At 40.8% G+C, this 27,629-nt stretch overlaps 1 protein-coding gene across 1 annotated transcript in view; it reads left to right on the forward strand.

Moving 5' to 3' along the window:
• CNTNAP2 (contactin associated protein 2) overlaps positions 1 to 27,629 on the forward strand; it is a 1,342,199-nt gene that overhangs the window by 709,408 nt on the left and 605,162 nt on the right. Inside the window, exon 13 of the mRNA XM_044920022.1 lies at positions 18,084 to 18,284. Within this exon, the coding sequence (XP_044775957.1) occupies positions 18,084 to 18,284 (201 nt within the window). The remainder of the gene's footprint in view (positions 1 to 18,083; positions 18,285 to 27,629) is intronic.

Consider the following 27,629-nt stretch of genomic DNA (forward strand, 5'->3'; position numbering starts at 1 on the left):
CGAAGAGTTGTTACTCACTTTTGAGCCTCAAATTAGGCTTGTAGAAACTCTTAGCAAGATAGCAATTTTAAAGGAAGAAACGATTTTTCTCGAACTTCTAAAGCTAGGTTTTATCACAGTCAAAACAGATTAAACTGTGCTTTTGAGTAAGAAAGACTGTGATTAAAAAACAAGTTCTTGCTGCGCAACAAGGAGGAAAAAAAGAAGCCTTTCTGTCAATGGTGTGTGAAAGAGAGGAACTAGAGAGAGAGGAGAGGAGAAAAGAAGAAAAAAAAATGTGGAAAGGAAAGAGAAATGGCAGAAAGGAGACTGGGGTGCAAGAGAGAGTGAGAGGCAGACGAGGAGAGACAGCAAATCCCCCCTCGCCCACCTCTGCTTGCTGTGAAAACCCAGGGCACGGGGAGAACAGGGAGCTACCATGTGCCTCCCAACAGAGGGAGGCAGGTCGGATCTGAGAGAAGTTCCATGTGAGTCTCTGTAAATCCAGAGATTATAAATATGCCTGTAAATGTTCATTCTCCTTAACCTGCAGTTTACTGTCCTCTAACAAGGACCATCAGGATACTTCTCACGCATCCCCTTCTTAACTTTGTGACCCATGTGGAGATTTAGGAGCCCTGATCTCTATTTACCATCTCTTAACCTTCGCTTTCAAATAATTCACCAACTTATGCATGCAATTGTATTGTTATGCCTTATTTTCCATTCTCCAGAGAAGCCTTGTTTTGGAAATGTGATGCGGGTCTGGATATGAATGTTACTTTATCCGATATGTAAGTCATACTTATGAGTTGAAAAAGTTTCCAGATTTTTATAGGGACATTTAAAAACCGTAGGTGGCTTGACATATTCCCTGCTGATGTACATCACCTCATTTGAAATAATGCATCTGATGGAAGCAAATGATCTGCTGAAGAGTATTCTTCATCTTGCTTCCCATAATAACTTACAACCTTATCTCATTGCTCAAAATGCTTTTCCAATTACAGCCAGCACTTGATCATTTGAGCACACAGCACTTTACCTGAATGGTTCTTCTGGTGGGCTTACCTTTCTGCCTTGTTACCTATCCTGAGACCCTCCTCAGAAGTTGTAGTTGCTGAGGCTGGAGTGGAGAAGGTAGATAAGGGAGCATGAAATACGAACGAGCCATGTCTGGCTGTTAGAATCTTACCAGATTCGATTGACCTCAGTCTCCTCTGAAGCCTCTGAAAATCCGCGTCCCCAAGCCTTGTCCTGGGCTCGTCTTGCTCTTTCTGAACATTTGCCCTCACTTATCTCATTAGTTTCCATGGCACGGAATACAGTCTACATGCTACCCCACAAACAGCCACATCTCTAGCTGTGACCTTGCTTCTGTGCCCCAGATGTTGATATCTAATTGTTTACTTGAGGGGCGCCTGGGTGGCTCAGTCGTTAAGCGTCGGCCTTCAGCTCAGGTCATGATCCCAGGGTCCTGGGATCAAGCCCCGCATCGGGCTCCCTGCTCCGCGGGAAGCCTGCTTCTCCCTCTCCCACTTCCCCTGCTTGTGTTCCCTCTCTCACTGTGTCTCTCTCTGTCAAATAAATAAAATCTTTAAAAATAATAATAATAATAATAATAATTGTTTACTTGATAGAAGCATTAACTGTCTCTTGAGCATCTCAAGTCTGGCTTGTTAAAAATGGAACTTTTGATCGCTCCACCAGCAAAAATGTGTTCTTCCATTTACCTGTTGTTTAAACCAGAAAGCTGGCTGACAATCATTCTACCTAAAACATCTCTCTCTCTCTCTGTCTTTCTCTCCCCCTCCCCCCGTCTCTCTCCCCCGCCCTCCCTCCCTCCCTCCCCTCCCCCACCTCTCTCCACTACCTGCCTTATCCAACCCATCAATAATTTCTATTTTTGGGGATGCCTGGGTGGCTCAGTTGGTTAAGCGTCTGCCTTTGGCTCAGGTCATGATCCCAGGGTCCTGGGATCGAGTCCCTTATCCGGCTCCCTGCTCAGGGGGGAGCCTGCTTCTCCCTCTCCCGCTCCCCCTGCTTGTGTGTTCTCTGGCAAATAAATAAATAAAATCTTTTTAAAAAACAATTTCTATTTTTTTTCTATCAAATGTATCTCAAACTCACTCACTGTATTTCCATTGCGACCACCCTAATTCTTGGTACCACCATCTTCATTCAGGCTATGCATTGCCGGTCTGCTCCCACTCTTATCCACTCTAACCTGTTCTTCAAATAACAGCCAGAGTGATCTTTTAAAAACAGAAACTGGATTGTGTTGCTTCCCTGCATGGAACCTTTCCATGCTTCCTGTCCTGCTTTGTACCTTCCTCAGGGCCTCACCTTGCGCAGAAGAGCTCCCCAGCCTGACCCCACCCGCCTCAGTCAGCCCCGGCTGTTTCTGGAGCCCACCAAGTTCTTTCTCATCTTGGAACCTTTCCACCATGTGTTGCATCTGCCTGGAACTTTCCCCTCTTCCACCCTTATCCCCTGGCTTCCCCTCCATCCTCAGCTCCCACCACCAGCTCTTTCATCATTTAGAGACTGCTGAAGTACCAGCTGATCAGAGGCTGCCTCTGTCCACCCTGACGGCTTCCTTCCTGTGATTGTTTGACACGGCTGTCTGTTTATTCAAATCGCCTGTCCCATTGAGTATTTTTTTTTTCTATGTTATCTCTGTTACAGTCTCTGAGGTCAAGGCCAGGTCTGTTTTATTGACCACGAACAAGCTTATGGCCTAGGGGTCCAGAGTAAGTGGGGCATGTTTATTTGAATGAATGAATGAACAAACGAATTTGGTGATACCCACTGATACCATATGAGTTAGATAGGAAATATCTATAGCTTATCAAAACAAGCTCATCTCAGAAAAGTACCTTTCCCAGGTTCAAATCCCTTCTCTTTTAGTTCCCCCCACATGCCCACCACCACCACATAACCCACATTCCTTAATAAGCAGCTGGGGCTGTTCTCCGCAAAGGTGGGAACTTCTAATTTGCAAACTTGACTTTCACTGGCAGTTCAGAAATATTTGTCCGGGGATCTAGTCACATGATTATTTCTTCTAGGCCTTGAGGCAAAGGGCTTTAGGCCCTTTGCTAAGTCACTGTGTCCTGCTCCAGTCAATGACACCATGTAGTCCCATGTGGAATGTTGATCTGCAATAATACCCAAGGCTTTCTAGTCCTCAGCCTTGCCAGCAACAGTAAGTCAGGCAAATACCAGAATTGCTGGGGCCTCCCTATGGTGGTGCTGAGGTGAAAGGCAGTGTAGGAAACCACGTACATCACAGAATGGGAGAGAAGAATTCTAAGGATCATTAACCGTATCAGCAGAGGAGGCAAGAGGCAAGAAGCATTCCAAACCCCTGTGGGGTGATTGTGGTTGCATAAGAGCTTGGCCCCCACAGATCGGCACTGAGTATAAAGCACACCCTTTCCACTCAGTGTCCTGTCTGTAGGCCTTCCCAACATCATTTACTGTGGATATCAGTGCATGAGTTCCAGGCTGTGAGCTTGTTAATGATTTCTTCTTCGTATTTTTCCTGTGTTTACCACCGTGCTGGATAAAATGAACTGTCCACGCAGAAGGCAATGTTGTAAGTCTCCGCCACTGCTTCCCTCGTTTATGTAGAATACAGAACGGGAGTTAAACACTTACACAGCACAAAGAGGTGATTGATAGGAGTAACCAAGGACCCCCAAATGTGTGGGTGGCTTAAAACAAGAGAAATTAATTTTCATATAGTCTTGGAGGCTATAGATCCGATATCATGGTGGCCTCAGGGCTCAGGGTCATGTGCTCTCTGAAGGCTCAAAAGAGACCTTTTCTTACCTCTTCCATCTTCTGGCGGTTGCTGTCCTTGGCGTTCCTTGGCTCGTAGTTACATTATTCCAATATCTGTCTCATTGTCACATGGTGTTATGTCTGTGTGTCCACATTCCCCATTTTAGAGGACACCAGTCATTGGATTTGGACCCATCCTAATTCAGTTTGACTTCATCTAAATTTGATTATATCATATAAACTTTGCTTATATCTGCAAAGACCCTATTTTCCAATAAGGTCACATTTACAGGTTCTGGGTAGATACGAATTTTGGGAGAACACTCTTCAGCCCAGTACAGTAGGTTCACTTAGATTCAAATATATCAGATAATACCTTGATAGTGTTTTTGAGTTGTATTTGAAAACAACCTCACACTCATAACAGTAGAGGAAATAACTAAATTGGAGAATTGAAGCATACCTGTACAAAAAATTGCAGAGGTTTGTCAAAGTTTATACTTAGATTACCATTGTTTCCGCATGCAGGAAATGGGAACAGACCCTGGGCTTGGGTGCGTTAAATCCTGCTCCATCATCCTCCACTGATTCGTCCCCTTGCTTGGTCACTCCTTTGGACGTGTCATCTGTCAGCTTCATTCTAGGAGGTTCACACATTCCTATAAAGCTAGGTGTTCTTCTCCTTTTTCTTCCTCCTTTCTGCTTTCTCACCTGTCACTTTTGTTGAGGGGTCAGTAACCTTTTTCCATAAAGGGCCACAGAGTGAATACTTAGGTTTTGTGGGCCACCCCATCTCTGTGGTGCAGCAGCCGCCAGACACAACGTGTCAACAAATCAGTGTGGCCATGTGCCAATAAAACTTCATTTATGGACGCACATGTGTGCATTTTATATAAATTCCATGCGCCATGAAATATTACTCTTCTTTTGATTCTTCTACCCATTTAAGACCGTAATGAGCAGGTCCACCTTGAGGACTGTATGAAGAGGCGGCGGGCCAGAGTTTCCGGTCCTCGCCAGGTCTTATTCCTTCTCTCAGGTGATCTGTCTGCCTTCACCTCACCTTTTCTAGCTCAGAGCACATTCTGCACGCTGTACAACGCTCCACGTCTCTTTTTCTCCCCACTTTCTGTCCTTTCCCTGTCTTTCTTCTTCCTTCCTTCCTCCCCTGTGCACTTGTGTGCTTTCTCTGCCCCTCGCCCTCGATACTATGTTCCCAAAATAAAAACCCACTGCCTCTAAATTATATTTGACAATTGCACATTAATTATGTTAACCATTTCCCATTTTCTAAAAATTGAGGGTTAGTGATAATAAGTCATGGGAATATTCATAAGATGATCATTCCCTTATTCAAGATAAGAAATAAGCTTTAAAATCCCTATATAAAATGAATACAGATTGTAATAATCCCTTGGTTATTGTTTAAAGCATGTGTTTTCTCTGCCGGGTGATCAGCCTCCAAACATATCCAAAATTAGAACGCTGTACAGAGTACTGGGTGCCAATTACCCAGTTTCTACAAGTGGCCAATAATAGCCAATTTTGTTTCATTTGTCTCTCTCCTTCCCACCATGGAGTTACTTTGAAGCAAGTCCCAGACCTCAGTAGTACTTTCGCCTGTATCTATTAAAGATCATGGTTCTTTTTTAAAAAGCATATCCACAATCATATTATCATAGCTAAAAACCAATCATAATTTAATATCTTTAAATATCCAGTGTTCAATTTCCCAAATTGTTTCATAATTGGGCAGCCTTCATTTTGTGGGTCCCAATATATGAATTAACTTTATCATGCCCAATATGATTTCATTAGTTCAGCAAGTACCAGGTACTCTGCTGGACAGTAAGGATTAAACAGTGGCAGTGATGCGCACATTGCCCTCACTAACTTAACAAAGTTGTAGCTACGAAAAATGTTACAAATATGATAGGAGAAACGCGAGTGCACTGGTAAACATAGATTTTTAGGGAAGCCGACAGAGATGGATGGACATCTAACTTGAACTTCGTATGGTACTTGGGGTTGGGATGTGAGCAGTATGTTCTGCAAAGTGCTTAACATCTGAACCCTGATGGACTGAGATGAGCTTGGGCAGGTGGCGGTGTTCCTGGCCTGGGGCAGAATTTGCTGCGATTAGAGTCAACCTCCGATTTAGGGAACTTCACAGAGAATCATTTTTAAAAAGTGAAATCACCAGATGCATTTGTACTTCTGTGAAAATTAAGGTGAGAACACCAGTTTTAGTCCCTTTGAATATGTTAACTCTGATATTTTAAGGGTTTCTTTCCCTAAAAAGTTATTTCTAGCTAATTATCCTTACCAAGGAACTTAATCTGTCAGACTGTCTTGCTAATGTTCCTCACAATGGGGGCTGCTTCAGTGAATAGAAACTGAGTTAAGGGGGAAAATTAAATACTTAGAGGAGTTGATTATTTGGGGATTTTCTTCCAAAGTGATAAATGTTATCTGTATTATCATCTTTTCTTTTTTTTTTTTAAATTAAGCCTGGTACCTGGGTTGGAAGAAGGGAGGAAGGGCCCCCTCTAGTGGGGAATTGCTTACACCGTGGTCCTTCCTGCCCCTAAAGAAGTAAACTGCTAGGATATGTTTGATCTCCCAAAATTTCAGGGAGCAGACAGTGATGTGAGCTTGGGTCAACATGAAAGGAAGGGCCGTTTGGTAAGATTCTGTTCTGTTAATAGCAAATCAAACTGTCATTTCCAATTGTATGTTTTCTCCTACATCAAAGCTTTTTAGATAGAAACTTCAGAAAGAATGTAATTTCTGAAGTTAGGTTTAAACTAAGTACTAACAGAAAATAAAATTCCCCAACAGTAAAATAGATATAAAATATAATGCTAGAGAATTTTAAAATGTTATGTACATTAAGGAACTTGGTGTAGGTTATAAGTGGGTTTATGATTTTATATAGTAAATCTTATTACTTGGATTATTCTGGTGGTTGCCTGAAAATTAGCAGTTACTTTTTCAGCTTGTACCATAATTGCTTATTTTGTGTAGCTTCTCCCACTTGCTCTTTGGTGGCTTTAAACGGCCATTATTCATCTGCATGTGCCCAGGGCCTAGAACAGTGCTTGGAATAAAGCACATTGTTCATAAATGAAGGCTTCTCTGCTCCTGACACTCTTACCGCAGAAAGAGGCATCCCCATACTTGGCACAGAACACTTACTCTCTTACTGTTCAACCTGCAAAGAAACGATGATGGTTTTAAAGATGCTCGTTGCACCTTAGATATATTTTTATGTTGCTCTTTTAAAAATCATTGCAGTTTAATATCATGTAAATATTGCAAGTACAATACCAGTCCTCTATAATTTCAAATATCACTCTGATGGTTTCACCTGTAAAGACTTTCTAAATGCTGACTTTTTTTTTTTTTTGAAGCTTGATGCTGTAGCGCTCTCTGGTGTGAGCTATAACACCATGAACTATCTACTTCACGTGGGTACTTTACAGGAATCACTGATGATTATGATAGTGATAGAGGCTTGTTGGAAGCTAAATGAAGAAAGGAATAAGGTATATGATTAGCACAGTATTTATTAAACTTCTGCAGACTTCTAGGCACTGTGCTCAGAATTTGAGATTCACCAGTAAAAAAGTTATAAAAAAAAAATTCTCCAGCCTAGTGGAGTAATTTATAGTCTTTGAGGAAGGTGGTAGGGGAGACAGACAACAGAAAACAAGCATTACAAATCCGTAAGTTATATACTGTGTGAGGAGGCCATACGTGCCTTGGGACAAGGAATGGAGAAGGTAAGGGGCAGTGTGGGGGTAAGTTTGAGTAAGGCAGGCAGGGTGGGCTTCAGCGAGATACGCCGTTTGAGTCAAGACTAAACAGAAGAGAAGGATGTAGTCCTGAGACCGGGGGGAGGCCCCTTGAAGGCGCAGGAGGCAGCCGGGCCCTGAGACAGAGCCGCTTGTCACAGCCAGGCAACAGGTAGAGACCAGGGTGGGGGAGTCATTATCGGAAGTGATTTTTTTTAACCTAGTGTGTGCAGTATGTTTCAAGGTATTTTTAAATAACAGTTATCTTTAAAGGTCCACAGGAATGTTCAGTCACTGATCCTGGATGACATTTACTTAGTCCCAGCTTGGAATCGAGATCCAAATCTCATTTCTTTTACAAGCAACAACAAGCGAAGAGTAGCATTTCTTTGCCACACGGGGCAGAAAACTCGTTGTTGCCACAGAGATGGACTCCTGACTGTCAGATACGCACATACCACATCTCTACCTAGTGTGAGAGGAAAGGGAAGGGAAGATTAGCTTGTCTAAGTATTGACATAAATGCAGTCAATAACTCCAGCCGTACTGTAAAAGAAATTTAACATCCCTACAACGGAACAAAAACATTAACAAATATCTTTCTTCCCAGAAAAGAGCTAATGCCTTCTCAGAAAAAAAGACACAAATAGGCTTCAAATTGTTCTTCGGGTGGGCGAGAATGATCCACCATTATTTATACATGTTCACAGCACTCGATTTGTCATCCATCTTTGGGCTGGAATCGTGAGCATAAAAATAATCAACACTTTCCACCACCTGCAGAACATCATCTGTACTTTTAGCTCGTTTCCTCGGCGCTTCCTGCAGAGGTTCCATCTGCTTTACGAACCTTATTTCTCGACACGTGATTAGAGCTGTTTATGCCACCTGAGCTGCATCCCCGGCTGGCGTTATGAACGGTTCACCCCACCATGGCCCACCATTGTGACATGGCGTCTGCGGTATTAGAGGCTCGGCTCCAGAGAGGCTTGTGGTGCTCGCCCAGGATCTACTGGCGGAGAAAAATGTGACACCGAATTTCTAATAATTTAAATTATGTCAGTAGGATTATTTTTTTAAAGATTTTATTTATTTATTTGAGAGAGAGAGAATGAGAGAGAGAGCACATGAGAGGGGGGAGGGTCAGAGGGAGAAGCAGACTCCCCGCCGAGCAGGGAGCCCGATGCGGGACTCGATCCCGGGACTCCAGGATCATGACCTGAGCCGAAGGCAGTCGCTTAACCAACTGAGCCACCCAGGTGCCCTGTCAGTAGGATTATACTTATTGAGGAAATCTTCTAAACAAAATAATGATCTATGAAATTTCTGGTCTTCAAAGTTATACACTTGGAAGACTGATGAGATTTTCAAACAGATCCTCTTAAAAATGACAGAAAAAGAAAAAAGAAAAGACTGTATTATAACCTACATTATGCTGAGAGTCTTTCTATCTGAAAGATTTATAAACAATTTTGTTGAAATTAGTACCTTAAGTAACTGCAAGTGGTAACTACGAAATTATTTTGTGACTTAGTAAAGCACACAGCTCATGTAAAATCAATATTTCCTAGATTATTAACTTGAGTAAATATGGATCTTGGTATAAAGTTTACCTGAAATAAGGTGCCCCTTAATTGTTTGTTTCAATACGAAGTATTTCTAGCTTTTATCCAATACCCAGACTAAGAAATACAACATCAAATAGAAAATTAAACCCCGTGTATATCCCTAATCTTATTTCTCTTTGTTCCTGATCCTAGAGGATCCTGATCTGTTGAGGATGATGTTAGCTGTGGGTGTGTCATAAATGGCCTTGAAGAAATATTTTTAAAATATGAGTTGATCTTTTATCTCCACAGGTTTTCAACACCCACCTATAACCATGCACTAGACCTTTCAACCCATGCACAATTGTTAGGGCTCTGCATATATTTCACTATTGCAGACCCTTCAATTTCCAATTGCTCTAGATCCCATCTACTAAATCCTTTTTGTCTCCAAAGTATTTGGTCTGAACTCTAAGAATGAAATTGGCCTTACCTTACCCTTCATATAGCTCATCAGTATTTAACCTTTATGATTCCCCGACAATGCCGGGTCCCCCTGGTCATTTTACAGCTTTCTAAATCTGGGTCATATGGACATTCTGTAGGAACTCACAGTAGCCTGTGCATAGCTCTATTTTAACACTTGTTTGTGATTTGTAATTTCATGCTTAATGTTCTCTCACCATCAGTGGACTACAAGCCTGCTGAGAACAGGACCTCAAGTCTTTATCATTCTTATATCCCCAGAACCTAACTGATGAAACCGATCAGGAACTCAATAAATAGTTGTGAATGTGTGCATTATTTAATTACATTAATGTTTTATAACATTTTTCTAAGTGCAGTAGGTTATATATTGTTGTCATTTAAAAAGTCTATCTGTGGGTGCCTGGGTGGCTCAGTCTGTTAAGTGTCTGCCTTTGGCTCGATGATAGGGTCCTGGGATTGAGCCCCGCGTTGGGCTCCCTGCTCAGTGGGGAGTCTGCTTCTCCCCCTGCCTCTCCCCTCTGGCTTGTGCTCTCTCTCTTGCTCACTCACTCTCAAATAAATAAATAAAATCTTATTTTAAAAAAAGTCTATCTGTATGTTTCCCCCACCCCCTGAAAATTAGTGGGTTGCTACGGGAAAGACAATAAAAATGTTGATGTGTCACCAACCATGTCACCCCTGGGTCAAAGGGATGAGGAGTGAAAAGAACACTAAATCTAGAACCAAGAGACAAAATCTCCATCATTTTGCCACTAACTCTTTATAGTCAATTGGGCAAGTCACTTATCACTCCTGAGACTTGGCTTCTTAATCTCTAATAGAAGAGAGTCATAATGGATGTCCTCTAAGATGTTATATTGATGGATTATTTGGGATTCAGAACTTTTCACATGAGAACATGGCTTCCTTCAAATGTTAGGCTTCTTCCTTTGGAGATGTGTTCCTATGAGGCTGCAAATTTTAAGTTTTGCAAAAGCAATTCTTATTAATGTTGTCGCATTTAGTTGGAGATCCTTGCTCATTGTTAATGCCCAGTTGTTGATTGATGGAATCAGGATAATAGCCATTAAGACTTCTATGTCCAAAGAAAGCCACAGATAAAGTTATTGGAATGCAGTTTATTGGAGGAGAGATTTAAGGATGTACATGCTTTTTATCCAGCAGGCCAAGATTTACATGCAATATGGAAAATCTTGGGTGACATATATACCATAGTTCACTTCCCATTGTGTTACTCTAAGAGTGAGAAACCCAAAGTCATTCCTGAAGAGTAACTGTAATAGGGCAGTATGGCTTCCAAGGAATTTGGACTGCAAGCAGTTGTTGGTTATGCCCCTCTAAGATGTTTTATATGCCATTTTAAATTTAGATAGCTTATAATGTATTCTCTTTTTAAAAAAGATTATCTCAGGGCGCCTAGGTGGCTCAGTTGGTTAAGCGACTGCCTTCAGCTCAGGTCATGATCCTGGAGTCCCGGGATCGGGTCCCACATCGGGCTCCCCACTCAGTGGGGAGTATGCTTCTCCCTCTGACCCTCTCCCCTCTCATGCTCTCTCTCACTCTCTCTCAAATAAATAAAATCTAAAAAAAAAAAATAAAAAGATTATCTCAGAGTTAATATGAATAAAGGTGAGAGAAAAAAAGCTCTCAGATTAACAAATTGGTCCTCAGCCAGTACAGTGATAATGATTTGAAAATCAAAAACACTTAGATGCATATGCAGATGTATAGGACACACACACTTTTTCCTGCATTCAGCTCAGATTGGACTTTTATTAAAATATGCTCTGTAGGGGGCGCCTGGGTGGCTCAGTTGGTTAAGCGACTGCCTTCGGCTCAGGTCATGATCCTGGAGTCCCGGGTTTGAGTCCCACATCGGGCTCCCTGCTCAGCGAGGAGCCTGCTTCTCCCTCTGACCCTCCCCCCTCTCATGTACTCTCTCTCAAATAAATAAATAAATCTTAAAAAAAAAAATATGCTCTGTAGGGGCACCTGGGTGGCTCAGTTGTTAAGCATCTGCCTTCGGCTCAGGTCATGATCCCAGGGTCCTGGGATCGAGCCCCGCATCGGGCTCCCTGCTCCGCAGGAAGCCTGCTTCTCCTTCTCCTTTTCCCCCTGCTTGTGTTCTCTCTCTCGCTGTGTCCCTTTCTGTCAAATAAATAAAATCTTTAAAAAAAATATGCTCTGTAATGTGAACTTCAGAGTATATATGGATAACGTGGAAAAGAGTCAAAAACAGCCGTATATACATGATAATGAAACCTGTTCCATCCTGTGAGGATTTATTCTTTGCTTTTTTTCACTGGTCATTTCCTGGCTTTATCAGTTCCTAGTCAGAACTCCAGCCTTACAGAGAACTGAGTTCTCATGAAGTGAATTACTTGAGAATTACAGATAGGATAAGGATGCGGGGTCACTGGTAGAGGTGGAAGAGGGACCTTTCTGATGGACTCATGTCAGCACAGCTAAGCTGGGTAATCTGTTGGTAAACCCTGTTTATGGCCGAGCAGAAGGATGAGTTTCCACAGTGTGCTCTACATGTGTCCCAGTATTTGAAAAATACAATTAAATCATCTGTATTGAAAACATTGTACCGTGTGACAGTTTTTAAATACGCGATTGCATGATGAGACAGATACTAAGCTCCCAGTAATCACAGAAGGCATTTTCAAAGCACGCTAACCCAAAGAGTATTTGAAATACACTAGTTTATCAATTCTTCATGAAAATGGAACAGTGGCAGAAACTTAGAATTTGCCATACCTAGTAGTTTCTATTTGCGTTACACACGTATCTGATAACACAGATTATATAAACACATTACAAATATGGGAATAAGATTCTTAATTTTTCACTTGTGATACTAGCAAAGGAAAATCTATACAGTATAACTTTCTTCTAGATGGCGGATATCTGCAGAATTGTTAATATCCATTTGTCACTTAAGACTTAATGGCTCGGGCGCCTGGGTGGCTCAGTTGGTTAAGCGACTGCCTTCGGCTCAGGTCATGATCCTGGAGTCCCGGGATCGAGTCCCGCATCGGGCTCCCTGCTCGGCGGGGAGTCTGCTTCTCCCTCTGACCCTCCCCCCTCTCATGTGCTCTCTCTCTCATTCTCTCTCTCTCAAATAAATAAATAAAATCTTTAAAAAAAAAAAAAAGACTTAATGGCTCATGTGTAACATGCAAGCGTTAAAAAATAATTTGCAAGATGCATCAACAGTAATTGCTTTATGCCATTAAAATAGAGTTTACATATTACCTTTTATAATGCCACAACACTGTAAAAAGATTTAAATCTTTATATACATATATATGGGGGGTGTATGTATGTGTATTCTTTTTTTTCAAGCCTTCCTGAGTTATAGCTTTATTGAAATAAAGAATAGTATGTCAGAGAATAAGTTCAAGCATGCTACATTAACTTGCTTCAAACCTTCCAATTCCAAAGGGCTTTCCATCTCACACCTACCCAACCCCATTACACCTCAGACTTTAATTCCTGCTATTCTTTCCTTCCTCACTCACTGGCCTCCTTGTATACCTAAACAATACCAGAATATCCCAAAATTAGAATGTTTTCATTTGCACTTTCTGTCTGGAATACTTTTCCCCAGACATTCGTGTGGCTTGCTAGACAATGATCTTATTCATTTAAACATCACTTAGTGAGTGAGGGCTGTTATGGTTTCCACTGTGTTTAAAAATGTAATCAGACAAAGAAAGACAAATACCATGTGATTTCACTTATATGTGAAATCACTCATATGTGGAATCTAAAAAACAAAAGAAACAAACAAAACAAACAGATTCATAGATTCAGGAAACAAACTTGGTTACTAGATGGGGAGGGGCTGGGTGATGGGCCAAACTGTCGAAGGGAATTAAGAGCTACAAACTTCCAGCTATAAAGTAAATAAATCATGGGGTTGTAATGTACAGCATAGGGAATGTAGTGAATAATATTGTAATTAGTATGGTGACAGATGGTAACTAGACTTGTCATGGGGATCATTTCACAATGTATAAAAATATCAAATCACCATGATGTATACCTGAAACTAATAGGATATCGTATGTCAATTATACTTCAATTAAAAAAATTGCAATCTACACCCAATCTATTCTTCCATTCCCTGTTGTAGTTTTTCTCCCCATTATCAGTTGCTAACTATATATATTTTAATTTTTTGCTCATTATCTGTTTTTTCCCCACTAGAATGCAAGAGTGTAAACTGCAAAAATTTAGAATTTTTTTTTTTCTCTGTGGCTTCCCTAGTGCCTAGATCCATATCTGTCATGTAGTGGGTACTCAGTAATGTTTGTTGAATGAGTGAATGGACTATAAAACAAATATGAAGAAGATGGTGCCCTCAAGACTGATACTGAAATGTGTGTGCTGAAATGCATGTATGTGGGGTTTAGGGCCAAGCAATCACTAGGACCAAAATGTTAGAGATTAATCAATATTAACAAATTGGTTAATATTTTTTAAGTCATTGACAGAGACCATTATAGGTGACCATTTTATTTTACTTGCTTAATTAATGTTTGCCTTTATGAACATTATTTTGTATGAATTAAAAAGGGGTTTATGATATTTTTAAAAGGGGCCAGAGGAGAGTGCTGTTTCATTATGAGTTAAAGAATGAAAGTTATGGAATATTGGAATATTGCTACCGGACAAGGATGAGGTCCTGATAAGGATTTTTTTTTTTTTTTTTTAAAGGTAAGTACAGGACACCTGGGTGGTTCAGTGGGTTAAGCGTCTGCTTTCGGCTCAAGTCATGATCCCAGGATCCTGGGATCAAGACCCGCATCGGGCTTCTTGTTCAGCAGGGAGCCTGCTTCTCCCTCTGCTGCTTGCTCCCCCTGCTCACTCAGTTTCTCTCTCTCTGACAAATAAATAAAAATCTTTTTAAAAAATAATAAAAAATTAAAATTTAAAAAGGTGAGTAGTGATGAGTTCTCAAATGTTTTGACAGAGGCTGATTTTAACAGAAAAGAGATGAAGCTAACCTTAATTAATGGATCTTCACTTAGGGGAAGGTAAACGTGAAGGTCTGGATATAAATGACAACCAGAATGTTGTCAGAATCATGTCAGAAAGAGAGGGAATTACTAAAACATACTGTAGTTTCTTTGCCGTCTCAGAGGAGCTGGAAGAAGACAGTTCTGATCAGGCCAAAGGTGAAAGTAGGAAATCATTACCTTACGGAAAACGTGTTACTGCTTGGGTACCGTATTGAACTTGTTTTAGTTGGTTTAAGAGGAGCAGGGTGGAAAGGATTCTGACGTAGAGACATGTTACAACAGATGAAGGGAAATTAGAGTCTAGAACGAAGTGGGCTTGTCCAGGCTCTCGGGAAGGTCGTGGCCGAGCCAGAACTTGAACCACAGTGGTTCAGTAAGTTCCTAGATCAAGTTATTTGTATTCTATTGATGTTTTCTTAATTCATACTAATATATTGTGAAGGTCTGTTACATGCGGGCTACTATTCTAAGCACTGTGCATCCAGCGTTGAAAACAACCCCTTGCCTACCCGCCCCCCCCCCCCCCCCATGGGGAGACAGAAGGGAAACGTGCCCTCAGTCACAGAGGGATAAATACTGTGGAGAAAACAGAGCCGGTCGAGGAGATAGGAAGCAGCTGCGGTGGGGAGGGGCGAGCAGAGGAAAAGTGGCATTGAGGCAGCTATGGGGGGTGGGGCTGCGGATCTCCAAGGACAGAGTGAGAGCAAAGGCTCCAAGGATGGGCTGCCTGAGGGGTCTCAGGAAGGCAGGGGTCAGTATGGCTGGAGCCCGAGGAGCAAGAGGGGGATGAGGAGGGCAGGAGGGGCTGGGGCAAGGCAGGCGGAGTGGGATCACAGAGGGCCTTCAGCCGTTCCAGCAACTGGACTTTCACTCTGAATGAGACCCTGTGCCACGTGATGGCTTGGAGCACAGTGTCCGAATGTGGCTTATATTTGCAGAGGCTCAGCTTGGCTGCTGTGTGCAGGGTAGGTGTGAGAGCGCGGGGGGGTGGGTGGCTACAAGGTTTTGTGTGATGGGGGCAGGAGGAGGTGGGGGCTTTGACCGGGGGGGGGGGGGGGGCGGGGAGGCTCTGAGGGTCAGGAGTGCTCAGATCCTGAACAGAGAAGGTAGAGCAGTCAGGATTCACGGACCGGTTAGAAATGAGTGTAGAAGAAAGGTGGGGGGGGGATGGGGGCTGTAGTGGGTACCCCCCCCCCGGCTTTGTTCTGAGCAGCTGGAAGAATAGAGTTGTCCTTTACTGAAAGAAGGAAAACTGCTTGAGGGGCAAGTTCAGAAAGTCTCTTTTAATCTCTAGTGCTCTCTCTCTCTCGGTTCCCTTGTAATTTATAATTTGTTGAAAAAACTAGATTGTATAATCGGTAGAATTTCATACTGCACGGATTCTGCTGACCTTTCCCGTTGGGGTCATTTAGCATATTCCCCTCCCCCAAATATACATTGTTTTCAGTGCATGTTTCCCTGAAGCTGGCAGTCAGGACTGCGAGCTCGGTGAAGTTCGTGTTGGATTTTTCGCACACTGCTTCCCGGGCAGAGTTGTGTACTTCCGCCGGAAGGCACATGTCCTCCGGTTGGGCATGCGGTTATATTAGCAGCCGTGAATTAGCCATTGCTCAGAGCCCCCTTGTTAGAAGTTACAAAATGATGGTCCTATAATCCCGTCACTTAGTCCTCATTTATGAGCTGGAATATTTCCATACGGAGAGCGTTAGTTCTGTGACGGTTCCTACAGGAAAGGTAGGCTAAATGCTGGATTCTTCGTGCTTATTTCCTAATATTCAAAATAACGAGTTAGTTACTTGGCATTTTCCAAGATTGGACATTTCTTTTTATTTTAATGAACTCCTGGAATTAAACATCCCTGATGTATTTTATTCCATTGCAGGAGATTCTTACTGATGTTAAAAAATCATCCTTCTTTGTTCCTGGGGGTTTCCGAACTGCCCTCTGTTTCCAATAGCTTGTTTCTATGTGACATTATGTTCCAGGCTTATTTTGTGCCTTTCCAGCCCTGAAATCAGTCACTTCACCCCGCAGCCCAGTTTCCTCTTAATGAAAAATCATATTGAGTGAGGACAATCTGGTTCTACAGGTTGTCCTTGTTTAGGGCCTTTTCCAGTGGACGGAGCTAGGACATAGGTCTACATTTTTTAAAAAAAGAAAAGTTATGGGTTCCAGTGATATTTCTAATTCAAATTCAGGAGTATGTAGGGTTATAATTTATATTCATCAATCTTATATTCACTTCTTTTTTTTTTTAAGATTTTATTTATTTATTTGAGAGAGAGAGAATGAGAGACAGAGAGCATGAGAGGGAGGAGGGTCAGAGGGAGAAGCAGACTCCCTGCCGAGCAGGGAACCCAATGCGGGACTCGATCCCAGGACTCCAGGATCATGACCCGAGCCGAAGGCAGTCGCTTAACCGACTGAGCCACCCAGGCGCCCCTTCACTTCTCCTTTTCACACATTGAAATTTTCAGGGTCCAAAGCATCACTCATTTGTATTGTTGCCCATGTATAGAGCATTTCAGTAACAGAGAACGCAGGGTCCAATTTTACCTGAAAGGTCACGGTGAAAGGGACATTTGTTGGCAAGATGAGGATGCATATTCTGATTAGAGCAAACAACATATACAAAGATTCAGAGGCTTGAGAGAGCACAGTTCATCTAAGAAAGAGCAGATGCTGTTGTACCAGAGGAGTGATGGGTTAGGGAGTCAGGAAGGACTGGGAACATGATGAGCTCACATTCAGTGCCGTGAACCGTGAACATTAGCATCTACCACAGACAAGCTGTTTTCTGTGTTTAGGAGGTATCTTGTATTTAGTTTTCGGGTTTCTTTTTAAAAGATTCATTTATTTTAGAGAGAGGGGGAGAGAGTGAGCAAGCAGGGGAGAGGCAGAGGGAGAGAGAGAGAATCCTGAAGCAGACTCCCTGCTGAGCACAGAGCTCAACGCAGGGCTCCATCCATCTCATGACCCTGAGATCATGACCCGAGCCAAAATCAAGAGTCAGCAGCCTAACTGAGCCACCCAGGCGTCCCTTGCATTTCTTCTTTTTTTTTTTTTAAAGATTTTATTTATTTGAGACAGAGAGAATGAGGGAGAAGAGCACATGAGAGGGGGGAGGGTCAGAGGGAGAAGCAGACTCCCTGCCGAGCAGGGAGCCCGATGCGGGACTCGATCCTGTGACTCCAGGATCATGACCTGAGCCGAAGGCAGTCGCTTAACCAACTGAGCCACCCAGGCGCCCCCTTGCGTTTCTTCTTAATAAAAAGCATTTCTTTCTACTTTGTCTATATAAGGAGAACCTGCAGGATAGAGCTTGAAGGATGGCGATCCTTAACTTTGTTGTACATCAGTTCAGAGAAAATGCATCTCAGTTATTTTTTTCCACTTAAAGAAGTCCTTGCATCCTAATGCCCCATTTCGTGGTATTTTTCTCCCCACAGAGGACAAAGTGTGGACCATAGTGTCTCACAATTTGCAGATGCAGACCACAGTGGTGGGCTACAGCCCAGAAAAGTACTCTGTGACGCAGCTCGTGTACAGCGCCTCCATGGACCAGATCAGCGCCGTCACCAGCAGTGCCGAGCACTGTGAGCAGTACGTCTCCTATTTCTGCAAGATGTCGAGGTTGTTGAACACACCAGGTAGGCTGAGAATAGAGTGTTACTTTTAATTACTATCTCAGCTGGTGCTTGGAATGGTCTAAACAATCCAACAGGTGTGACTTATTATCTTACAGCAAAGTCTCCAAAGTGCAGGCAGCTATGAAAAAAGTAAACCATCCCTTGGTTGGTTTTCTGGGGAATGAAACTGAAAAAGTACAATTTTCAGAAAAAAATTCCATTGTTTTCAACTTACAGATTTTTCAATTTTACGTGCATATACGTGTGTATGAGTGTTTCTGGTGCTTAATTATCAGTAATTGCTTTGGGCAAAAGTGTATCAGCGCCTCTTGTGAACTTCCAGGTAATACCTTCTGAGTTCTTCAGCTGTCTTTAACGTAAAGCTGAAAGCATTCTAAAGGCTGCCCGAGGTAAATGACTTGTACAATAGCGATAAAATTTAGAGCTCTTTATTGTCTATAGTCATTTAACAGTATCTGCTTGTCTCAAGAAGTTCGACCTAATTTTTTTTTCATGATGGCTTCCTTTTAACGATGCCTCAGGATGTGTGTGTGTGGGGGGGGGGGTATAGAAAATAAAGAGTTTCCAAAGGATACATTAGAAATATCTTTTCCAGGAGATCCATATGCTTTGGGGTTCTTGGCAGCAGATTCAAGATGTTGACAGAAAACTAAATCCCTCAGTCTATAGTATAACAGTAGAAATAAAGCATGTGCTCTGAGAGAAACAAATGTTCACACTTTTCAGCCTTGCCGCTCTCCAGGTGTGACTTTGGTGAATTAATTGAACTCTTAAGCCTCAGTATCCCATGTCTTTTTCATTCAAATAGGGATCATAATGCCTACTGCAGGTGAGTGAGAATTTCATAGGGTCATGCACTAAATGCTTACTATAGTGTTTGATGCATTTAAGGACTTCACAAATAGCAAATAGTGTATTGATTATTTTTAATATTAAGTAACTTTAGAGGTGCCGTCATGCTACATCACAGACCAACGGGCTATTTGCTGCCCCAAATCAGTGTTGGATTGGAGGCAGTATTGTGTGGAATACTTACAAAGAAGAGTTATAAAAAACATATACAATATTTTAAAGATTTGAGTGTTTTTTTAATGTGCAAAGACTTGTGCTGAAATTATAGATGAGTATAACCTATGGACTCTAAGAAAGTAAAATCTGTAAATTGTGAACATGATTGGCTCAGACACTGAGGTGGTGCTTAGAGGCAGAAAGACGATTTGAGGATGTTGAAAGAGGGTAAGCAAAAGTCCAGAAGACAGAATGTGAATGATCCGTCAGGTCATGGTGAGAAGTAGCTCAGCAAAAGCAGAGTTCAGTAACAATAGGAAGAAATAAGGTTGGAAAACACATGGGAGAAACTGGGGGCGGAAGGGTGTGCTGGGGGGTGCATGAACTAAGTGTTCCACTGTGGACCTGGGATTTTTTTCCCTGAAGGCTGGTGCTTCTCAGACTTTGGCAGGCATTGGAATAACCTGGGACATTAATAACGCACAAATTGCTGAGCCCCAGTCCCCAAGTTTCTGATTCACTAGGGCTGAGGTGGGGCTCAAGAATTTGCATATGTAATGAGTCCAATGGACTGAATTGTGTCCTTCCAAAATTTGTATGATGAAATCCTAACCCCCAATGTGACTGAATTTGAGATAGGGCTTTTAGTAGGTAATTAAGGTTAAATGAGTTCATAAAGCTGGTGAGATTGGTGGCCTTATAAAAAGAGGGAAAGCGAGTTCTTTCTCTCTCCCACACGTGGACACAGTGAGAAGGCAGCCATCTGCAAGCCATGACGAGAGCCCTCACCAGAAGCCAAGATGTCTAGCAACGTGATCTTGGACTTACAGCCTCCAGAACCGTGAGAAAACAAATGTGTTTTGTTAAGCCCCCCAGCTGTGGTATTTTGTTATAGCAGCCTGAGTGCATTAATAACCTGAGTTCCCAGGCAATGACAACATTGCTGGTTTAGAGACCACTCTTTGAAAACCACTGCTGTGGGGCATGGGAAGCCTTCCAAGTCCCTAGAGCCCAACTGTTCTTCCCTGCACTTGCACTTACCATCGCCTTTTTTACTAGATCCTGTTTTCAGTGCCGGGAAAAGTCAACCAAGGATGATAGAAAATACAGGGCACTGGGTGCAATTAACAACTTCTGTCAGCTTGTCGGCGCTGAGTTTCATGAGTGAATGCTCCTTATTGAGGTGCATTCCAAAGATCTCAGTCAATTAGTCTTCAATCCTGAGGGGTGTGGGTGAGGATGGGGGCAAACTGCTGACCAGACAAGTGGCTTGGTACCATCAGCTTTATTTTCTTCCATTCTTCTCTTTGACTCCAAAGTCAACTTTTGCTTTTTGAATTTTGCTCTGGTGGTTACAAAACACAGTGTGACTTTTAAATAAGTTCAGTTTACAGTTTGGGCGCTAGGAGAATTAGGTTGGAAGTAAGCAGGAGAGTTTGCCTCTGGTGCTGGTCTTGTTTTTCATTCCTTCCCTCTTCCCTCCCGGAAGCCCCCCCCGTCTCCTCCCTGCAGCCACTAAGAGGCCTCACACACTTACTATGCTCCTTTTTCAAAACTAGAGGGTTTCTAAAACATCAGGAAAAATAGGATAAATTTTTTAAACACTATTTCAGTTACATTTTCTAATAATAAGCTAAACATACTTTTTGTCAACCTCCAGACACCTTTTCAGGGGAAATAAATACTAAATTAAAATCAAGAGTTAATTGTTAATCTGCACAGCAGCAGATTATTTTCTTGTGATTCCAGACATTGTGTTTCCAGACCTTTGTAGATGATTAGTGTACTTAATAGATTGTACTTTGAAAATAAGTTTATCATATGCTGCTTGCCTGTGTGTACATATATATGTAATTTTCACTCACAAAAGATTAGTACTTAATAAATGCTGATTGGAATGAAATGAGAATATATCATTTTAAGTATTACCTCATCCTACCTTCAGGCAGCTGTTTTAAACAAGTTCAGTTTGTCAGAATGCTGATTCCAGGGCCACACTCTTGGAACTCTCATTTGATAGAACTTGGTTGGGGCCCAGGCATGTTTGCTTTTAAAAAACCATCCGTGGGTAGTTCTGTGATCCAAACACTAAGAAACGCCATCTTTAATTTATGGTGCAAAGGTCTCTCCTATTAGACTTTAAGATTTCAGTTCTCCATGTTGGAGATGATTAAAGGAAATATTAGGACTTGTCTGGCCAATTAAAAGAAAATGGCATACATAATCATCTGCTCCTTCAGCTAACCTAGATTGGCATTGTAGTATTTATTCATCCTTTTCATAGACAAGTCTCTAAATGTTATACAGCAGCCTTCCCTTCTGAGTCATTCTTCATGCTCCCAATTTCTGTTTCCCAGGCTAGCTAATCTGTAGAACAGCTGAAGCAAGGAAAGGGAGTAGTTGACAGCAAGTGTTTCTGTATGATCGTGTTCTGTGTATGTCCAAATAAGAAAGAACACAATTTAATAAAAGCTTTAATTTGTTGTTTTAAGGAGCTAATGTTTGCTGTAATTGGGATTTTTTTTTTCTCCTTCCTGGTAACATTCAATTTTAAATATCCATTTACTCGTTCTTAACTAAGACTGAATTATATTGGAACTTCTGCAGTACTTGTGACATCTGTTTGAATATAAAGTATATTCATTATAGTCATGGCAATTAAAATGAATATCAAATGAGTTTGTAATAGCTATGCACTTAAAATGTTATTCTTTATTTTAAGAGCCTTACCCTCAAGAGTTCATTTGGGGCTCTATAGTTTCTAATGATGCTTATGATAAAGAGTTGATTTTGTATGCATATGGATCTCATTTTTGTTTTGATAAATGTTTGGTTGTGCCATACCGTTAGCCAACAAATGTAGAATTACTCATTATTGGTTTCTCACAACTTTACAAGAGTAGTAATGTTATCTCTTCTTTTTATTACTACAAAATTTAAAAATGGAATCAATTTTAAAGTAATGATTTTGCCATTCGTTAGGGTCATGTCTATTCTTGCCATGTTACTTATTAATTCAGTTGTTCTTAGCTCTGTAAAAGACATAGAAACAAGACAAAGTTACTTTATTCCATGGAAGAGCCATAGAGTTTGGAGGGAGGCCTACCAATTTGGGAATGAACAAATTCTCCCTAAACAAAGGAAACCATTAATGGGTATCCAAAGCCAAAAGGATGTTAACATGTTTTATATTTATAACCCCAGAACTGCAAATGTAGTAATATCTGAACTTAGGAAAGACAAAAATCATTAAACAATGAAGTATAATTCTGAAATAAATACTTTAAGAACCTGGATTTGATAAGTTAGATACCAAGAGAAAGTTTCATTAGATCCAACTTTAGATAAAATATTTCCCTATATTTGGGCACAACCTATTAACCTGCTTTAAAATGCTTATTTATATATCTTAGATGCACTGGAGTCATATATTATTTTATAAAACATTATGCTTTCTAATTAAGGATTATTTTTGGTGAAGTATTTATTCCTTATACCTATCAAGATTTATTTAATTGTAGAGGTGTAAACTTGATATGGTTCCTGTTTTTCTGACTGTATTTAGTGTTGTTTTCATTGGTTTCCAGTGTTTCATTTCTTTTAATTTCTCAATGTAGTCTTATTCTCATAAGTCATAGTTTTATTGCTTCTTTTGTTGGAAGAAGCAATATAAATTATCCATCCTTTTGGGTAGTTTACTATTAGATTTTGTATCTGTTGAAAAGGAATTATGTTCACAATTTTTGCCTGTAAAGTAAGCAGTGTAAAATTCAATATACTTTGATGATACTAAACTGTGATTTAGTGGCATCCAAAAGACAAGAAAACATGACTCTGGTATTGTAAGTTATAACCTATCTTTAGAAAAAAATTTCTAAACTTTGGTGAAGTTATTAAGAAAGTGGATTTTCCAAGTTGGCCCTATGCATTTTAAGAAAGCATGATGTTTACCTCTTGAAACATAGGTAAAAACATTGCTTAATGGTAGCTAAAGATTAGCATTTTCATTGTGTCCCATCAGTATATTAATCAAAAGATTAATAATTTGTCTAATTAATTTTTGTGTTAAATAATTATACTAATACTGGAAGACTCAGTTAAATGGGGTGAGCAAAGAGGTAGAAATAACTAAAAGGGAAAATTAGAGGATTAAAAAGAATATTCCACACCCAGGCAGCTAGACTCTCCATAGAGGGCGCTGTGGTGAAAAGAGACAGAATGATCACAGGGAAAATAGAGGCTATTTCAGCAATATGGATAGAATTGATGAAAGCCTCAGCTGGAATAATGGTTGAGATAATCAGTATACAAATATTTATTGTTTCTTGTGTATCAGGAATTGTGATATGTAAGCTGACATGTGGATTCATACGAGTTAAGTAAAAAAAAAAAAATGGCAGAGGGAATTCTAGATTAGAGATGTCAGAATGTGCACTGATTCAGAGATGGAGGTCAGGGGACACGTACTTGGGAGGAAGTGAGAGGTCAGAATGGCTGGAGTAGACTTTGCAGGTGAGAGACAGGGAGAGAGAAAGGAGACAAAGGAGTCTTGCATGACCTTAAGGATTCCACTCAAAGGGCAAAGGGAGTGGTTTTAAGTGGGAGATCCCAGCTGTTATTTGGAGAACAGCATGGAGGGAGAGCCGGGTTTGTAGGAAGAGAACATCCTGTGCAGGGCCACCGCAGTATGGACAAGACTGGATGTCTGAGCCGCTCCCTGGGCCTTAAGAGGGAAGACTTTCTTTCAAGTGTATAGGTAGTAGAATCAACATGAGTCATGATTGCTTATCTGCAGAGTAATTTTAGGAGAGGGGAAAAGACCATCTTCCCCTGTACCTGGGAGTAAAGATAAAGTGCATGACTCTGAGCAGTTGTAATGCCTTCATCAGATGACTCAGTGAGGTCATGGGAGGAGCAAGGAGAGAACATTGAAGGAAAGAAAACACTAATTTGAAAAGGTAATTGAAGGAGAGGTTGCAGCTAACTAACAAGACCCAAAAGTGATGATCAGAGCAGTAGGAAGAGAGTCAAATTAGGAAATCCTAATAATCAGGAAGTTAAAGGAAAGGAGTGTTTAACAATAAGCAAACAAGTAAAAAAAAAAAAAAAATGAACAAAAGAAAATTGAGGTGTGGTCAGTGGTGAGACATCATATGGGGGAAGCCAGGCCTTGGCTTTGGCTGTTGGGAGACCACTGGAGTTTCCTGTCGGTGGGGTCTGGTGCGTAGAGCCACTGAAGAATGAATAGAAAAAGGGAACAGCAAGTGAAGGTTTTCAAGAAGTTCCATGGTAAGGAGGGATGGCTAAATACAGATTTGCTGCTTAGTCAAAAGAGAGAACCAAAGCGAGGGTTTGGGAATTTTTTATATTTTTAAAAATGAGGGAGTTATGAGTAAGTTTATAAATGGAGGAGGCAGTGGAGAGGAAGAGGCTAAGATGTAAAACAAAAAGAAATGACGGGGCCCCAGGAGAGACAAAACAATATGGAATTTGCCTTGGGGAAAAAAAAAAAAGAATACCTGCTCTGAGAAGGGAGATAAAGGAAAGAGTAGAGATTTTCATTAAATTCTATTGACCAACACCATTCTTAACATTTTATCTCCTTTAACTCTCAGAGTTATGTGAACTAACTTTTATTATCTCCACTTTGCAAAGTAGGGCTCGGAGAGGTTAATAAACTCACCAAAGGTCACTGTAGCTGGAAGTGAGAAAGCGGGGTTCAAATGCAAATCTAGCTTCTCATAAGCCTTGCGTGCTGACTTACTGAGGAAAGCGTGAACATGTGGCGAGGTCAGGCCTCCCCCCCCTCCCCCCCACCAAAGTGAGGCTAGAGCAAACCATAGCATGGGATCCACGCATCCCATCTCTTCAACCACCATGAAAGAACGTTTTCCTTCGTGACTTTTACTTTTTGTCTCTGATTAGAAATGCTCTTTGCCAAGTGACTTTTGGTCAAGTCCAATATTTCTGATTAATAAATTAATCTTAAGGGCAAATTTACTGAGGACAGCTTGACTGACCTCTACTAAGCGTACTGCATTTCAAGGTGCCAACCTCTTGAGCTTTGAGGTGTGACTTTGAAAAAGATTGACCTTCTAGAACTTGATGAAGACTTGTTATTTCTGCCATTTTATTTTGTGAGTGCCTATGCATAGCTTCCTTTATTTTTAAATGACTGAAATAGGAATGAAGGGACACTCTGAAGCAATCCTATATCACACTGTAGAATTTGACAAGTATCTTCTCATATACTTAAATCATCAACATTTTTTGTTTGCATATCATCTTTAAAATTATCCATTTCAATGACATCATAAAATGAAGATAAACCTAATTGATTACTTTGTGTAAATTATGTTTAAAAATACCTCTCTCCCCAATAGGGTACTGAAAAAAAAAGAATTTTACTATAAAAATCCCTTGCAAATATCTAGTTTTATTAAGAAACATTGAGCAAAGATTTGTTGAATACAGAATACTCTGCTAGGTACTATGAGAATACAAGGTGGGCAAAGAATAGTTTTTAAACAGCATTTGCCTTAAGATATAGAAACTTTTTTATAATGAAAATAAAGTTATTTATTTTCTGAAGGGATTTCACTGGTACATCTTGGATAAAAGATTGAATAAATTTAGAACTCGTAACAATTCCTAAAAACATCGGTGTGTGTATTTTGTACAGGAGGGAAGATCAGGAGCTATTTGGGAAAGCTTAGGAACGGGAGGAGAGAGGGGTTTTGAGTTCCATGGGCCAGTGTACAGTCCAGGTTCAACCGGAGAAATAAAACCAGTAAGAATATATATATTTAGAAATTCATTGCAAGGAATTGGCTTATTCAGTAGTGGGACCTGGCTTGGCAAGTCCAAACTTGAGGCAGACAGGCACTCAGGAATGAGAAGAAAGCTGCTGCCCATGGGTAGAGTATCTTCTCCACGGAAGACCAAGTCCTTTCATCCTTTCAGCTGATTGAATCAGATCCATCCAGCTCATGTGGCCTAATCTCTCTTACTGAAAGTCAACCGATAATGGACTTACCGACATCTACAAAATACCTGCATAGCAACACCTTGATTTATGTTTGGTTGAGTGGGCACTGTAGCCCAGCTAAGTTTGCACACTAAACTGATCATCATAGTCAGCAGAGATTATTGTTTTAAAATGAACAAGTGAGAAATCCATTTCCAGAGTAACGATGATTTATTCCCTCAACTGTGGAACATGGAGCTCTCTCTGTCAGCATAGACAGGTGAGAGCAACATGTTAGAGGTGTTGGGGGACCTTTTATTCTCCCATCTCTCCATTTATGATGAGGGTACATGTGAACCTGGTATCACATTGCCAAATAAAATATCATTTTATATGGTTAGAGCAATGATAATTTGAATGAATCAAGTAGATCAACTTTACTCAAAAAGTCAGAAACAAGGATTTTCCTTTTCTCTGTGTTGTTTCAAAAAAAAAAAAAATTGTGGATGCCTTTATTCCATATTTTAGCCAAGATAGCCTGTGTCCACCAGGGACTGGCAGGATTCACTCATTGTTGGCTCAGAGCTCCTCCTAAAGGAAAATATTTCCATTGATCCAAGTAAGTGTACCCCAGACCCATAACCTTAGGAAAGCTGCAGCTCCCTCACTCCATCCACATTACTTTGCAGTGTTTTTGTGTTTTTTCTTTTATAATTGAATCAAATCCCATTGCCATGCAAACTAAAAGTAATGTTACAGAAGCTCAGAGAAAGTTGAAAGAACTCACTTTTTTTTAAGAATGGATAAGAATGAAATAATACACAAGTTTGTCTTCCAAGTTTTGTTATTTCCCACCAGTGAATGACAGAACTTCTTTAAAATACTGAGTCTCCAAAAAGGCAGCTGGATTCTATTATCCTGTTTGCCTGTGATTTACCCAAACCAAGTGACGGGGTAGTATTTATAGGAGAGTGAATAATGTTGCAGACTGTTAGTCCAGTAGAAATGCCATAGCCATTTGACCTTCATTCTGTATCTTAAATTCTCTTAAAGAAAATAACTCTTTTGTTCCCCCCCTCTTGGTACTGGATCTGAAATTCAGGCTAAATGTATTGTCCTCTTAGATAAATAATATTGTAAAATCTCTAAATTAGATTATGATGAAAGGAGGAAAAATGGCATTAGTGTTTATTAAATGCTTACCGTGGACATTTACATATATTGGCTCATTCCGTCCATCCCCAAAACTTTGTAAATTATATATTATTATTTCCATTTTATACCTGAAGAAACAGACCTTTGGAAGGGTTAATTCACCAAAGGAAAAGAATAAAAATGGTGCTAAGAGTCCAAACCAAGATTAAAATCTA

The sequence above is a fragment of the Neomonachus schauinslandi genome, chromosome 12 (assembly GCF_002201575.2).
Source record: "Neomonachus schauinslandi chromosome 12, ASM220157v2, whole genome shotgun sequence".
NCBI classification, from domain to species: domain Eukaryota; kingdom Metazoa; phylum Chordata; class Mammalia; order Carnivora; family Phocidae; genus Neomonachus; species Neomonachus schauinslandi.